The 15,780-nt window shown below is 42.0% G+C and overlaps 1 protein-coding gene and 1 pseudogene across 1 annotated transcript; both read right to left on the reverse strand.

Moving 5' to 3' along the window:
• Positions 1–2,358: 2,358 nt before the first annotated feature.
• Positions 2,359–5,975, reverse strand: LOC103004945 (mitochondrial ornithine transporter 2-like; annotated as a pseudogene).
• A 2,651-nt stretch (positions 5,976–8,626) lies between these two features.
• LOC103010655 (transcription initiation factor TFIID subunit 7) lies at positions 8,627–10,983 on the reverse strand. Its single transcript, XM_007194124.3, has one exon. It carries the CDS (start codon positions 10,208–10,210, stop codon positions 9,161–9,163), a length of 1,050 nt encoding a protein of 349 aa, XP_007194186.1. The 5' UTR covers positions 10,211–10,983; the 3' UTR covers positions 8,627–9,160.
• Between the last annotated feature and the right edge of the window lie 4,797 nt (positions 10,984–15,780).

Here is a 15,780-nt window from a genome sequence, read left to right on the forward strand (position 1 = left end):
AAAGGTCCATTGACAATAGAGCTAATTGAGACGAGCTCATGGGTACTGAGCAGGGGGCCTTCGGACTCTGAAAGGTCCACTTCCTGTAGAAGCCATTCCTGTTTTCTTTTCTGCTTTAATCCAGACCTGCTTGAATGAAGCCTCACTAAGTAGCTACTGACCACTTACATACGTAATGTATAACTTAAATGTATAAATAACTTAGAAGTAAAGTAGAAAAATGGTTTTCTTTTGAAGAAAAAGCAAATGGAAGACCAGCCATCGCTCTGGAGCACACCAGGCATGACACTGAGCATCCCCTCGCCAAATGTCTGCCCCAGCCCCCATTTGTCAACATCCATCACCCTGACCCTCTTGCCTCTGGCAATATGGCTAGACTTACCTCAGAGGCTTCACAGATAGAAAAAAGCTGAAGGAAACTGGGGATTCCATACCAGGTGTACATTCCGCCAGCAGTGATTGACACACACGCTATGGACGATCATTAACACTGGGAGCCTGCCTGTTTTCAGCTTTACAGGCTGCTTAAGAACACTTCTTATTGAGAGACTCTGCTGGTCTTAGATCATCATGGAATGATGAGGCTTACTTTAGTAAGAATGACCCTCTTACATTATAGGGCCAAAGAACAGATGCACAAGTGTGTAGGGATCAGATGAACTATTTTTTTTGTTTTTGGTTTTTGTCAGTGCCTAGATACATACATATGGTATAGTTTAATGAAGTTGCTTTTCTTATGTTTCATTGCTTTGTAAAGTCACATCATATATACAGTCATCAATAAAACTCACAGATGGCCAATACAAAATTTAGAAGTTTCCAATACTGTAAAAAAATGACGAGGAGTTATCAGCCCTCAGGTAAACTTCAGAATGGGTCAGCCCTCACATTAATCACTGTGGACTGCAAGCACTAAGTTCTGTCCAGTTCTATTTGAGAGGAGAGGACTTCATCCACTGGTAACGTCACCTGATCACCATCAGGGAACAAAAAGTTCTCATGGCTTTGGCACTCTCTGTTCCCTGCAAGGGTTTCTGACTGGTGGAGGCAGAGAGGACAGTGAACGATCCAAAGGGGATCAACAACCCCTAAATGGGCCAATAGTACATCCTGGAATCCTACCCAGGCCAGGACCCTGAGACTGGAAGCTAAGAACTGTTGTCAACTACATGGGTCTTCATCCAAGCACAGAAGCACAGCCCCATCCCTCACCCCTTCCTCAGTCTAAAGTAGAGCAGAGGGGAAGCTCTTTGGGAGAGGAGAGGAAGGAAATTTGGTACAGACAAAGGCCAGGCTACTTCCCAGAGGACTAATTCTCTAGGCCACACCTAACTAAGAGTGTGGAATATGATCCCACTGTGAAGATGAATAGCACTATTTTAAGAGTAGAACATCTTGGGAAAATCCAGGATGCCTACTCTGAAACTTTAACTCGAGACTGTGGAAGACACATCAGTATGCAGGTATATGCTCCTCTTAAAAATCTAGACGACAGAGACCGCCCTGGTGGTCCAGTGACTAAGGCTCCACGCTCCCAGTGCAGGGGGCCCAGGTTGGATCCCTGGTCAGGGAACTAGATCCCGCATGCCACAACTAAAAAAAGATTCTGCATGCTGCAACTAAAGATCCTGCATGCCGCAGCTAAGACCCGGTGCAGCCAAGTAAATAAATAAATATTTTTTTAAAAATCTAGATGAGAAAAAATATGAAATCTTGCCATTTGCGACAAGATGGAGGGACCTTGAGGGTATTATGCTAAGTGAAATAAGTCAGACGGAGAAAGATAAATACTATAGGATTTCACTCATATCTGGAATATGAAAAACTATAATAAACAAACAAAACCCCAAATAAATGAACAAACCAAAACCAAATAAAACAAACATGTCATTATAGAGAACAGAATAGTGGTTATCAGAGGGGGGAGGTAAAGGAGGGATACAAAGTGGATAAAGGGGATCAACTGTATGGTGATAGACGAAAAATAAATTTTTGGTGGTGAGCACATTGTAGGGTATACAGACGTAGAAATATAATGCCATAAATCAAGGTTACCTCAATAAAAAATAAAATAAATCATTGTAGATGAAAAAAATGTAGATGGATATTTTCGTTTTCAAGCACCAAAAACTTTTTAAACACTTTAATTGGCTAATATAGTGCACATGTTAAGCAGACTTTTAAAGAGACGCTACATCTTGAGTGGGTTAAGTAATCATTAATAACCATCTTGAAACATGTTTAACTCGGTTTTTCTGGTGACATGAGATTAAACATGGAAACCAAACTGTGTTTCACTCACAACATATAAGCAAACAAACTGCATGTACATGTGTAGATTTATGCAAAAGCCCGGTGATACAACTATATTTAGCTTTTCAGATTAGGTACATACGGCCACCCACTCACCCTGTATTATCTCACCAAACACAAGAGCAGCAACTTTTCTATTTCAATACAATTATGGGCAGAAATTATATGATATAAAGTAGAGGTTCTTCCATAAAGGTTAAGATTTAGCATATAAGCAGGGAAGACAAAAGCAAAGTTCCCATGAAGTCAAAAATAATACCACACTGGTCCAGTGCTCCATGAAACTCTGAGTTAAATTATAGTCCTCAAAGGCGTGTACTTGGATCCAGATTCACCAAGACACTTCAGTGTGCTTCAAACTGGCTCATCATCATCTTCCTGCTGTATTCATAAGCCAAAAATAGTGCCGCATTGGCAGGGAACGCTCGAATCAAAGTAGCTTTCAGACCAGAATATAAAGCTGCTACTCCTTCGTTTTTCACAACACTTAAAAAGAGTTCTGATAAATCCTGCCTGTTTTCCAAACATGGAAAGAACCTGAATTCTGGATTTGATACAATCCACTGGGTATATGACAAGCCAAAGGCAAATTCCAGCAATTCCACCGCTTAACATCAAGGGGACAGGGCCTAGTTCATCTTTTGATCCATCCGAGGCAAAAAACGATCGGCTCAGTTCATAGCCACCGAAGAAGAAGAAATAGCCTGGTACTACTTGAAATAGAGTGCTCGTGAGTCCGTGGTAGAAGCCCAAGGGGCCATCCTTTCTAAGGATACTCTTCACGACGGACCAAACTGTATTATGGCTTTTTGCTATCCTCCCTGACATCTCCAGTTCGTGCATGGTCTGCAGCCGGCACTTCACGAGCTCAGTGGGGCACAGGGCCAGCGCGGCAAACGCAGAGGCGACGGAACCGGCGGCCGCAGTCTGCAGATCATTCAGCTTCGCCTGCTTGTCCAATCCAACCACTTTCCTCACGAATTGTTGGCAGAAGCCGTAGCACAAGAAGAGGACTGAGTTCTCGGCGACGTAGGCCATCAGCGCTGGCCCGGTCCCTTTGTAGAAGCCCTGCAAGCCCACCTGGGAGTACGTCTTCAGGCCACAGTCGGCGAGGCCCTTGTACAGGCCAGGGAACGTCTGCATCTTCACCTTCATTGTGTCGAAGGGCTGCCCGGTCAGGACGCATGCTGTGCCCCCAAGGGCCCCCGCGGTGAGGTCGATGGCGGCTTGGATGGCAGGATTGGATTTCATGTTCGCCCACTCTCTGCTGGTCTCCGAGGAAGGGAACTCTCTGGAGCTTAGGAGGGCGTCCCGTGTCCCGCCTGCTCTTGGCTCTCTCTGCGGGGCGGGAGAAGCCGCTTAACTCCACACTAGGCCGCGGGCCGCCCTCCCCACGCACTGCAATAACCCCCGGCCCGCGGGCCCGCGCGCACCTCTCCTGGCACCCTGCAGCCGCCGCGTCTGCGCCCTAAACCCGTCAGCCGCCCGCCCGCTCGCTCCGCGCCGCCCGGCCGTCCCAGCGCCTGCGGGCCCCGGGGCAGACTAGAGAAACACTTCTAATGAATCTCAATACAGCAATAGAAAGCTGTCCGATAAATTCCTGCGATTACGGCCAGAAACTCTAGGCGCTGCTGCGGCGGAGGAAGACATGCCTTCCTGTTCGGCTAGAGACCCCCGCCTCCCAACTCCCGGCAAAACAAAATGGGAGGTGCTTGATCGCGCCTGGGGTCAAAGGGTCAATCTACAGAGACAAAGGTTTAAAATAGGGAAAATGAACAAACACTTGGGGGGTTTTACCTGACAATCGGTGGCTCCTTCGGATCAGAAAACCCTTAATCGTCTCCGGAGAGGAATGGCGGCTCCACAAAGGTGCGGGCCGCCGCGCCTCTCCAGGTGTCGCTCTTTGCTCGCCGAGGGTACGCCGGGGGAGGCCGGAGGCGGGCAGATCCCCTATTTCGTGGTAACATCGCCGGGGATCCTGGCCTGAAGCCCTGCGAGCTGGTGGGACGCAGGGCCCTCGTTACTTCTAGAGGTAAGTCAAGGCCTTGTACAATCGCTTTGGAAAACATTTATATACAGCTTAAAAACTTGATATAAAAGACCTGTGTGGCTCTAGCGCTCTGTGCGTGCTAAGTCTCGGGGTTCTTGCCGAGGAGCCATGCAGCTTTATGCAGCAGAAGTTCTGGATATAACTGACTACAGGCCTAGTAGGCAAGATGCAGTTTGGGGCATCAGTGAGGGTACCGCTGTCAGGACACACTTATCCTCCCAGATGCTTATAATCCCAGCGTTGGAACGAATTCTCTTAAAGTTTACATTTTAAGCCCTAGGCGGTATTTTACTTTGGGGGTAAAAACAAAATGGTGGAGGGGGCAGAAAGTATGCTAAAATGATTCTTTCATTTAGAAAGCTTTCCTTGTCTGATTCTTTGGCTATCAGTTAATATTTAAAAGTGAGGCACCTAAAAGCAGATTGTGCATGGATACGGTTTGTCAACAGGTAGACTTCATTGTAGTAAATAGTGACTTGGCCTTTTCTTTGGAGAGTGCCCAAATGTATCTGGATTTCTTTTCTCTGGTACCACATGGTTTCTTCAGAGAATAATCTTCCAATCTTGACTGTGTGTGTGTCTGTGTGTGTTTGCGGGGGAGGGGGGGTGCGGGTGGTGTTTACCTTGGGTACTGATTTAATGACACCAAGTGGGAGAAGAGGGTTGACATCCTGCAGTCAGAAAACAGACTTTCACACAATTCCCTTGTTCAATGCTATGGACCCCCAGCCTCCATCTGTGCCTTCTTTGGTTCAATTTACCCAGAAAATAAACTTTCTGTCTGTGGGATGGGTAAGGAAAAGTCATCTGGCTTGAGTGAGATAGGGCTCCTGGACATCCAACAGCTCTGAGCACAGATTTTATCTTACTATTTTCTTTGGCTGTGCCACATGGCATGCAGGATCTGAGTTCCCAGACCAGGGATGGAACCTGTGCCCCCTGCAGTGGAAGCCCAGAGTCCTAACCACTGGACTGCCAGGGAAGTCCCTGAACACAGACATTAATGAATCCTGTTTCTAGCCTCACACCTTCCCTCTTCCTTGGAAACTGCCTGCAAAAACTGAGCCTCAGTGTCTATATCAAGTGGGTTTGTTTCTCCTTGGTATACCTCCTTGCAGACATTTAGCATGTAACTTTCTGTGATCTCTGAATTAATTTATCGTTTCTTCATCTGCTTTGGCCTTCTGAAAACATTGACATCTCTCATCCACTGTTGTCTGATCTCCTATTTTCCTTGCCCTTGGGGGTTACTATGTTATATTAGCAGGCTATTTGACAGAGAAAAGAGATTCATGAGAACAAGGTGCCATTTTAAACTAGAAAAAAAAATTTTTACTTTTTTAAATTTAAATTTTTTAAATGTCGTATCACATTTGATGGTTTTTTAAAAATAAAATTTATTTACTTACTTTTGGCTGCATTGGGTCTTTGTTGCTACGCTCGGGCTTTCTGTCGTTGCGGCAAGCGGGGGCTACTCTTTGCTGCGGTGCACGGGCTTCTCATTGTGCTGGCTTCTGTTTTGGCAGAGCATGGGCTCTAGGTGCACGGGCTTCAGTAGTTGTGGCACACGGGCTTAGTTGCTCCACAGCATGTGGGATCTTCCCGGACCAGGGCTCGAACCTGTGTCCCCTGCATTGGCAGGTGGATTCTTAACCACTGCACCACCAGGGAAGTCCCTCACATTTGAGGGTTTTTAAAAAATGTTTTGGTATTTTAAAACTGTCAATTAATTACCTATGGTTCATTGTTTATTTTTTTTTTGCTACTTTATTTATTTATTTATTTATTTATTTATTTATTTATTTATTTATTTGGCTGCGCTGGGTCTTCAGTTCGTGCGAGGGCTTTCTCCGGTTACGGCAAGTGGGGGCCACTCTTCATCGCGGTGCGGGGACCGCTCTTCATCGCGGTGCGCGGGCCTTTCACTATCGCGGCCCCTCCCGTTGCGGGGCACAGGCTCCAGACGCGCAGGCTCAGTAGTTGTGGCTCACGGGCCCAGCCGCTCCACGGCATGTGGGATCTTCCCAGACCAGGGCCCGAACCCGTGTCCCCCGCACTAGCAGGCAGACCCTCAACCACTGCGCCACCAGGGAAGCCCCCATTGTTTATTTTTTAAAAGCACATACTGAGTTTTTACGAACACAAGAGATGCAGGATACTACAATAAATCATCAAATGCTTTTGCATTAAATTCATATATGTATATGTTTTGGAGAAACCAAGTTAGTAATCAGCACCAGGGATCATGAGGGCATTAATAGGGAAATGGTCTGTAACTTCACTGAATTATCAGACATAGTTGTGCAATAATACACAGATCTCAAGTTCCATGAAATATATTTAAACAGCTGGACTTGGAGCACATGTACTCCCACGCATACATGGAAAATAATAGCAAAGGAACTTCCAAATTTTCAGTGAAGACCACCACCCTTAACAAGATGCACACCCACATCACACGTTCCCTAGCAATCAGATTGAGTAGCCAGATAGGATTACCAGAGAAAGTAAGGTTTGAGCTGAGGGCTGAGTAACAAAAAGCTAGCCATGAGAGTATCTGGAGACTGTTCCAGGAAAAGGGAAATGTAAGTGTAATATAAGTAAAGCTCTGTAGTGTGAAAGAGCTGGGCATTTGAAATACAGAAAGAAGGCCAATATACCTGCTGTGTGGTAAGCAGTCTTCCTAGTCTGTGTTTTCACACAATTCTTACTAGGTAATAAAAGTTTAAGCAAAGTTCAAGACAGTCCTTCAGAGACATGATTTGTCACAATTTATCCAAATTTTTTTGTCTCTAACATTTGATCTACAAATTCAAAATGTCAGGCTTTATGACATTTAGATGTGAACATAAAGATCCCATTTACCTAATCTATAGAAATAATGCAAAACAGAGGCCACACTGACATGCTTATTGCAGCATTCTGTGTAATAGCAAATTTCAAATGGAACAACCTAAGTGACCGGCAATCGGGGAGTGAATAAAATTAAGAATTTGTAAAATTTCTGCACTGCTTAAAATTTTCAGTGAGTTTTTTCTTATAATATTTTAAAACACTAATTAAAAAAATTCAACTTCCATTCATGAACTCAGAAATATTGAAAACCGTAGCCCAACTATACGTCACATTCATCAGGCAAGGGAGCTGTGAGAAAAGTGAGTCTTCTTTGGTAACTCTGGATTTACATGAAGGGAAATGGATCCCAATCTTCTTCAGTTAAGTTTTTCTCTTTTGAAGCTGACATAACAGATAATTACTCTTCATTATGGAGGTTTTAATATTTATGCAAAACCAAGCTGTAAATGAATCAAATAAAAAACAAAGCTACAGTAGTAAACGGACTCAGTTTGCTTATGCTGTGGATGTACTTGAAGCAAACTTTGTTTCTGCTGTAATTTATAAACTTTGATTTAGAGTGATTCTTTAATTTGAAATCAGTCAACCCCATTTAAAGCAGCTGTTTCTTCACACACTTTTCTACCATTTCAATCAGTCTTTAATTCAAATTTTTAATCCCTGTATGTTCAGACCCTAGTAAATAGGCAATAATAGTTTGCTTTTATTCTAGGAATTGTTCTAAGTCCTTATATGTATCAACTCAATAGCCAACAACTCAAGGGCCCTGAGGTAGGTAATATTATCACCTCCATTTTAGAGATGAGGAAACTGAAACCAACAGATTAATTTACTTGCCCTAGATCAATCTCAACTAGGTCACTGAACTAGGATACAAACCCAGGCACCACATCTCCTGACCTTGTGATTTTAATCTCTTTACTCTTCTTTAGTTAAGTTTACAGTGACTAACAAGGCAAAGTACCTAATCTCAGTGAATTTACAGTCTAGTGAGGACACGAGCAACAGGTAACTTAAGACTTTGGTATGATAGATGCATAATAGTATTTATCCCAATAGACTATTATAGAGAAAGAGTAGTAATTAAACTCCTTGAAAAAAATGTAAATAAGCTCAAGATTGAAAATAGTGAGAGAATGTGGTGAGATCAAGCTGAAAAAAAAGAGTTTAGGATAGTTTAAGAACGTTATTTCCTGACCTCCAAATGGAGCAGGTGGATTGGAAACATAATGCAAAGATGACATTTCCCCATTTCTTTGCCTCTGCTGTTCCTCTTTTTCTTAAATTCTAACACAACTGCTTCTTTTCCTACAAAACAGAATCCAATTGGTCAGTCCATTAAACCCCAAAAAGAAACCACTTCAGAAGAGGATCTTATACCCACTACCCCTAAAAGAGCAAGACACATTATAAGGTGAAAATTACTTGCTTTTATTTGTTAAAACAACTTTATGAAATGATTTGCAATGCAAAATGTGGAAAACTGCTTTGAATAACTGGGAAAATAGCTACAGCATGGCAAAACATATGTAAACAAACTTCACTGCCACCAGACTAGACTCTACTAATTTATCTCAGATGGCATCACAGAGTAGCAATGGCAGCTTCTGGTAAATGGAGAAACAGCAGCAAAGTCCTGCAGTGAAGCTGTGATAAATTACTAAACTGAACTGTTCACTCCGCTAATCCTACAACTTCCCTACATTTATCTGTCTATACATTCCTACTTCCTACAGGACAAACACCCACCAAAGTGGTTCGAAAAGACAAATGAGATAGAAATTCACAATTATATTTGTCTACAAGACAAATCCAATAGAAGGCAGTGGAGGAAATTGGGAACTACTGCAAAGTTTTACTATCTAGTCCAGGTGATGAAAACAAAGTTTTCCTTTCAAGGCTGACCACTGTCAGGAATGAAATTAAGTATCAAAACTCTCTTCACTTCTCTAGGAGTGATTCTAGCTCTTCTTGCAAAGAGCTGAGCTGCTCCTTTTCTCGGTCTTCCTTTTGTTTCAGTTCATCCAGCACAGCCTGAAATCTGTTCTTGAGAGCCAGGTTTTCCACTTTCATGATGAGATCCTCCTGTCGCTTTGCCCTGTCCTGGGTCTCCTGGAGCTTGCCTTTCATGTTATCAATCTGTTTCTGAATTCCCATAACCAGCTGATTAGTTCCCTCGTTTTCTTGGTGTTGTTCATCTGATTCATTTAGCTTGTCCTGTAGCTGCCTTTCCAGATCTTCCTCAGTGTCAATGATGTTTATATCTTCTTCATCTTGATGCTGTGTCTCATCTTCATCTTCACTGCTGCTGCTGAGATCATTGAATATCTCCCGAAGCTCATCATGTTCTAATGAGTCATGGCCCTGCCTGTGGCCAGACATTCCTGGGGAAGCGATATCAAGGCCTTGATTTTCTGTTTCTTTTGTTTCATCTTCAGCAATTATTTCCCAACGGGTACTGACAGCTTCAGCATCTGTGCTCAGCAACCGCTTTACTTCTTTTTCCACATCTGGAGACTCAATATACTTCTTCTTTGCTGTCTTACGGAACCTTCTCTTTCTGACATTTTTTAGAGGCAGAGTAATTCCATGGTTCCATATAAACTTTTTCTCTTTGTCCTTATCCTTTTTCTTGCTTGCTTTGGGATCAGCAGAGGCAACTGGTTCCTCAACAGGAGGATAGAGATCACCATCAACTGTAGAGACAAGCATCTGACAGACATCAGCTGTCTTGTAAAAGGTTTTTTTATCAATGGTTTTCAAACTTTCCGTAACACATGGCAGATCTACCAATTTTGACGCCAGTGGGACCCGGTCCACTCTGACAATTCCATGACGCCCATCAGGGTGTAACTCAATTGACAGTCTGTCCTTCAGGTTGACATGACCAGACTGTACCGCCCGCCTCACAGTAGAGGCATACTCCGGAGGTAGGCGTAAGATAAACTGGCTCTCTAGTTCGTGAGGAGCATCATCTTTGCTCTTACTCATCTTTATTTCTTTGTGACTCACTTTTTCTCTAATAACCACTTGTTGCACTAAAAAATTTCAGCTATTTCAACAGAAAGTCCAGTTCTTTATAAATTGAAGTCTTTAATTACGAAGAGTTCTAGGTAGAACAGCAACTAAGCGTCTATTCTGAATTAAGCCCCAAGTCTTTCTAAATATGCTGTGACAATACCAGTCGTTACTGACACATTGCCTTACTCAGGTCCATTTAAATCTATTAGCTGCAATACCAAGTTCCAACCTCTAGATGCCGCTGCAGGACAACGCAGGGAAAGCAAATGGCGGCTCCTACGGAACGGTTTTCGGCACAGAAAGTAAGGCTCAGCAGATACTCCCAATCCACAAACTCTCCCGGAACAAAGATACGCAAAAAGCGGGGCGTAGTGAGCTCTCTTCGCCTCGGGTACTTACAATCCAGTGACGGTTATAAGTCCAGTTTGTCCGGACAGGCGCGAGCGGAAAAGGAAGCCACTCAGAGCAAGGTGGCCGGGAGCCGAGCGTCTCCTTCCGAATTCCTTTGTTCTTCCCGGCACTTGGCAAAGCGATCCGCTGATTATCGGTGAAATGGCTCAGGACGGGCAACGCGAAATCTCGCCAAGAACCGCAGCTCCGAACGCCAGATTCTGCAACTCCGCAGCTCAGCGGGCCTCCGTCCGTTGCTGCAGACCTAGCCGAGAAAAAACAGGTACGTCACCACCCAGGACGCGAAGCTGCTGTGAGTCGCAACACCCCTCGGGCGGAAGTGCGGGCTGCCCCAGCGCGCGCAGGCGCAATGCGCGATTACGCTATCCGGCGGGTCTTGTCGTCTCGCGAGAACTTGGCCTTCACGGGATGAAGACTATGTTTCGTAAAGAGCTGTTGGTTTAAGAGTATTTAGAGAAAACGGTTCTAAGAAGGACATAGATTCTCCCGCCCGCCTCCGCTAAGCCAGGGCTTTTACCGGATCGCTGTGGGGCCGGATACCTCCTAGGCTTCCGGGTGATTGCCGGAGATAGGGCGTCCGTGCGGAAATGGTGTTTGTTTCTGGAAACATCTCGGCATCTCCACAGGCTATATTCAATCTGGAGCCGATAAAAGAATTCATAACTAACCATACCGTGGATTTTAAAGTACCCAAGTCAGTGGAGTGAGGACATGCAGCCCACTATAATTCTGTGTTTGTTGATTATGAAGATGTCCGTAGGAGGCCCATGACTCGGTCTGTTTCGGGTTTGAAGACCCCCTGAGGGAACAAGGGTGATTCCTCTTTTTTTATTTTATTTTATTTAATTTATTTTTTTATATAGCAGGTTCTTATTAGTCATCCATTTTATACATGTTAGTGTATACATGTCAATCCCAATCTCCCAGTTCATCCCCGCCCCCGCCACTTCCCCCACTTGGTGTCCATACGTTTGTCCTTTGCATCTGTGTCTCAATTTCTGCCCTGCAAACCGGTTCATCTGTACCATTTTTCTAGGTTCCACATATATGCGTTAATGTATGATATTTGTTTTTCTCTTTCTGACTTCACTCTGTGTGAGTCTCTAGATCCATCCACGTCTCTACAGATGACCCAATTTCGTTCCTTTTTATGGCTGAGTAGTGATTCCTCTTTTTAATGTGTTTGACGTAGATATAAATGTAAACAGAGAAGGTAGTGTTCTTCTGGAGGCCCATGTTCATTTAGGACAGTTGCCTGAAAGACGAATAGTCTGATTAAAGTAGAATATAATTGAAGGATTACTTCCTTCTACTCATTTGCCAGTAATTTTTAAATTAGTTTGGAATTTTAAAAAATCCACCTCTACTGTTTGGATAACTTTTCTGCTTGCCTCTTCTTTAGGTGGTCAGGTATTCTTCAACATGTATTTATAGTGCTTCAGTCTAACTGTGTAACAGTTTCCACTTACTCCTATTCATTTCCATTTATTTATTAATAGGATCAGTTTGGTAGATTATCAAGGTCCTTAAAATTTCAATTTCTGTTCTCTAAAATATCAACACCTGCATCTAAGTTTTAGAGAATTCACTTAAAATGTGATTAACATTTAGAAAATTCACTTTATTTCTTTATGTACTTATTGTCTCCCTCACCTAAGATTGGAAGCTCCATGATAGTCAGGAGTCTAATATCGTGTTCATCCGGTCCCAGTGCCTAGTATCAAAACGTGTGAGATAAAAAATATTGGCTAATTGAATGAAACAATTGATCCATCCAGAAAGAACATAAATATAATCTAAATCCTATAATAATTTGTCAGAGAAAACACATTGTATGTCACCTTAAAATGAGATAGAGCCACTTTATATATACATTTCCTCTCCAGTCACGGACCGTGCCAATTGTTATGAGGCCAGAGGTTTGCAAATAGCGTGTGTGAATGTGACCCCTTTGGTTTCGTCAACTGTGCTACTGTGTATCATGGGGTGGAATTTAAATGGTTTGGCACCAGTTTGGTTTTTTATGTTAAGTTTGAAGGAAAATTATGCTCTTCTACATAACTGTACTTTAGTTCTTTGTTCTGTAATGTGTTGAAGAATATTAGCTGATGTATATATAATTTCCAGGATGATCTATTTCCTCTTTTTGAAGAAATTTTTCCAATGTGCTTGTCCCTTAATTGTACCTGATTTTACTTACTTCATAGATGTGAGTTTAGCATGCTAGCCTTTGCATAATGCTTTATTTAACCCTATAAAATGTGAGGCCATGCTTATACATGAAAATAATCCAAATATTGCTTTGCATTTTAATTGCCTATGAGCTTTATGATGCTCAAATATCTTTGTCACAGAAAATAACTTGAGATAAATTCTGGGCAATTCAGATTTGCCAAAATTAGGGTGTATTTTAGTTATTAAACCTTGAAATGGAAGGTTGTCAGAGAGATAATTAAAAGGATCAACTGAAGTTTCCCCTAAAGTATGTACCTCCTTCAATCCTGAAACATATTTTCTGTTTTTGAGTTTAATACATTTTCTGAATGCTATTTTTTGAGGGGTAGTTACATTGATCCTACAGCTAAGGGCACTGCCACATCACCATTACCTTAATGTCTATTGATAAATCCAGTTATTGTTGTTGTTGTTGTTTTGACTGGGGAACTGAATTTTTAAGTTTGTTTAATTTTTTTAACACCTTTACTGGAGTATAATTGCTTTACAATGGTGTATTAGTTTCTGCTTTATAACAAAGTGAATCAGCTATACATATACATATATCCCCATATCTCCTTCCTCTTGCCTCTCCCTCCCACCCTCCCTATCCCACCCCTCTAGGTGGTCACAAAGCACTGAGCTGATTTCCCTGTGCTATGCGGCTGCTTCCCACTATCTGTTTTACATTTGGTAGTGTATATATGTCCATGCCGCTCTCTCACTTCGTCCCAGCTTACCCTTCCCCCTCCCTGTGTCCTCAAGTCCATTCTCTATGTCTGCGTCTTTATTCCTGTCCTGCCCCTAGGTTCTTCAGAACCTTTTTTTTTTTTTTTAGATTCCATATATATGTGTTAGCATACAGTGTTTATTTTTCTCTTTCTGACTTACTTCACTCTGTATGACAGTCTCTAGGTCTATCCAACTCACTACAAATAACTCAATTTCGTTTCTTTTTATGGCTGAGTAATATTCCATTGTATATATGTGCCACATCTTTATCCGTTCATCTGTTGATGGACACTTAGGTTGCTTCTATGTCCTGGCTATTATAAATAGAGCTGCAATGAACATTGTGGTACATGACTCTTTGAATTATGGTTTTCTCAGGGTATATGCCCAGTAGTGGGATTGCTGGGTTGTATGGTATTTCTATTTTTAGCTTTTTAAGAAAACGCCACACTGTTCCCCATAGTGGCTGTATCAATTTACATTCCCACCAACGATGCAAGAGGGTTCCCTTTTCTCTACACCGTCTCCAGCATTTATTGTTTGTAGACTTTTTGATGATGGCCATTCTGACTGGTGTGAGGTGATACCTCATTGTAGTTTTGATTTGCATTTCTCTAATGATTAGTGATGTTGAGCATCCTTTCATGTGTTTATTGGCTATCTGTATATCTTCTTTGGAGAAATGTCTATTTAGGTCTTCTGCCCATTTTTGGATTGGGTTGTTTGTTTTTTTGATATTGAGCTGCATGAGCTGCTTGTAAATTTTGGAGATTAATCCTTTGTCAGTTGCTTCATTTGCAAATATTTTCTCCCATTCTGAGGGTTGTCTTTTCATCTTGTTTTTGTTTTCCTTTGCTGTGCAAAAGCTTTTAAGTTTCATTAGGTCCCATTTGTTTATTTTTGTTTCTATTTCCATTTCTCTAGGAGGTGGGTCAAAAAGGATCTTGCTGTGATTTATGTCATAGAGTGTTCTGCCTATGTTTTCCTCTAAGAGTTTGATAGTGTCTGGCCTTACATTTAGGTCTTCAATCCATTTTGAGTTTATTTTTGTGTATGGTGTTAGGGAGTGTTCTAATTTCATTCTTTTACATGTGGCTGTCCAGTTTTCCCAGCACCACTTATTGAAGAGGCTGTCTTTTCTCCATTGTATATTCTTGCCTCCTTTATCAAAAATAAGGTGACCATATGTGCATGGGTTTATCTCTGGGCTTTCTATCCTGTTCCATTGATCTATATTTCTGTTTTTGTGCCAGTACCATATTGTCTTGATTACTGTAGCTTTGTAGTATAGTCTGAAGTCTGGGAGCCTGATTCCTCCAGCTCCGTTTTTCTTTCTCAAGATTGTTTTGGCTATTCAGGGTCTTTTGTGTTTCCATACAAACTGTGAATTTTTTTGTTCTAGTTCTGTGAAAAATGCCATTGGTAGTTTGATAGGGATTGCACTGAATCTGTAGATTGCTTTGGGTAGTATAGTCATTTTCACAATGTTGATTCTTCCTATCCAAGAACGTGGTATATCTCTCCATCTGTTTGTATCATCTTTAATTTCTCTCATCAGTGTCTCATAGTTTTCTGCATATAGGTCTTTTGTCTCTGTAGATAGGTTTATTCCTAGGTATTTTATTCTTTTTGTTGCAATGGTTTTGTTGCAAATGGGAGTGTTTCCTTAATTTCTCTTTCAGATTTTTCATCATTAGTGTATAGGAATGCAAGAGATTTCTGTGCACTAATTTTGTATCCTGCTACTTTACCAAGTTCATTGATTAGCTCTAGTAGTTTTCTGGTAGCATCTTTAGTATTCTCTATGCATAGTATCATGTCATCTGCAAACAGTGACAGCTTTACTTTTTCTTTTCTGATTTGTATTCCTTTTATTTCTTTTTTTTTTCTCTGATTGATGTGGCTAAAACTTCCAAAACTATGTTGAATAATAGTGGTGAGAGTGGACAACCTTGTCTTGTTCCTGATCTTAGTGGAAATGGTTTCAGTTTTTCACCATTGAGAACGATTTTGGCCGTGGGTTTGTCATGTATGGCCTTTATTATGTTGCGGTAAGTTCCCTCTATACCTACTTTCTGGAGGGTTTTTATCATAAGTGGGTGTTGAATTTTGTCAAATGTTGTTTTTTTAAATCAAATCCACTTGATATATAGAAACACTCTGAGTTGATAAAAGAATTACAC

The sequence above is a fragment of the Balaenoptera acutorostrata genome, chromosome 2, assembly GCF_949987535.1.
Source record: "Balaenoptera acutorostrata chromosome 2, mBalAcu1.1, whole genome shotgun sequence".
In the NCBI taxonomy this organism is placed as follows: Eukaryota; Metazoa; Chordata; class Mammalia; order Artiodactyla; family Balaenopteridae; genus Balaenoptera; species Balaenoptera acutorostrata.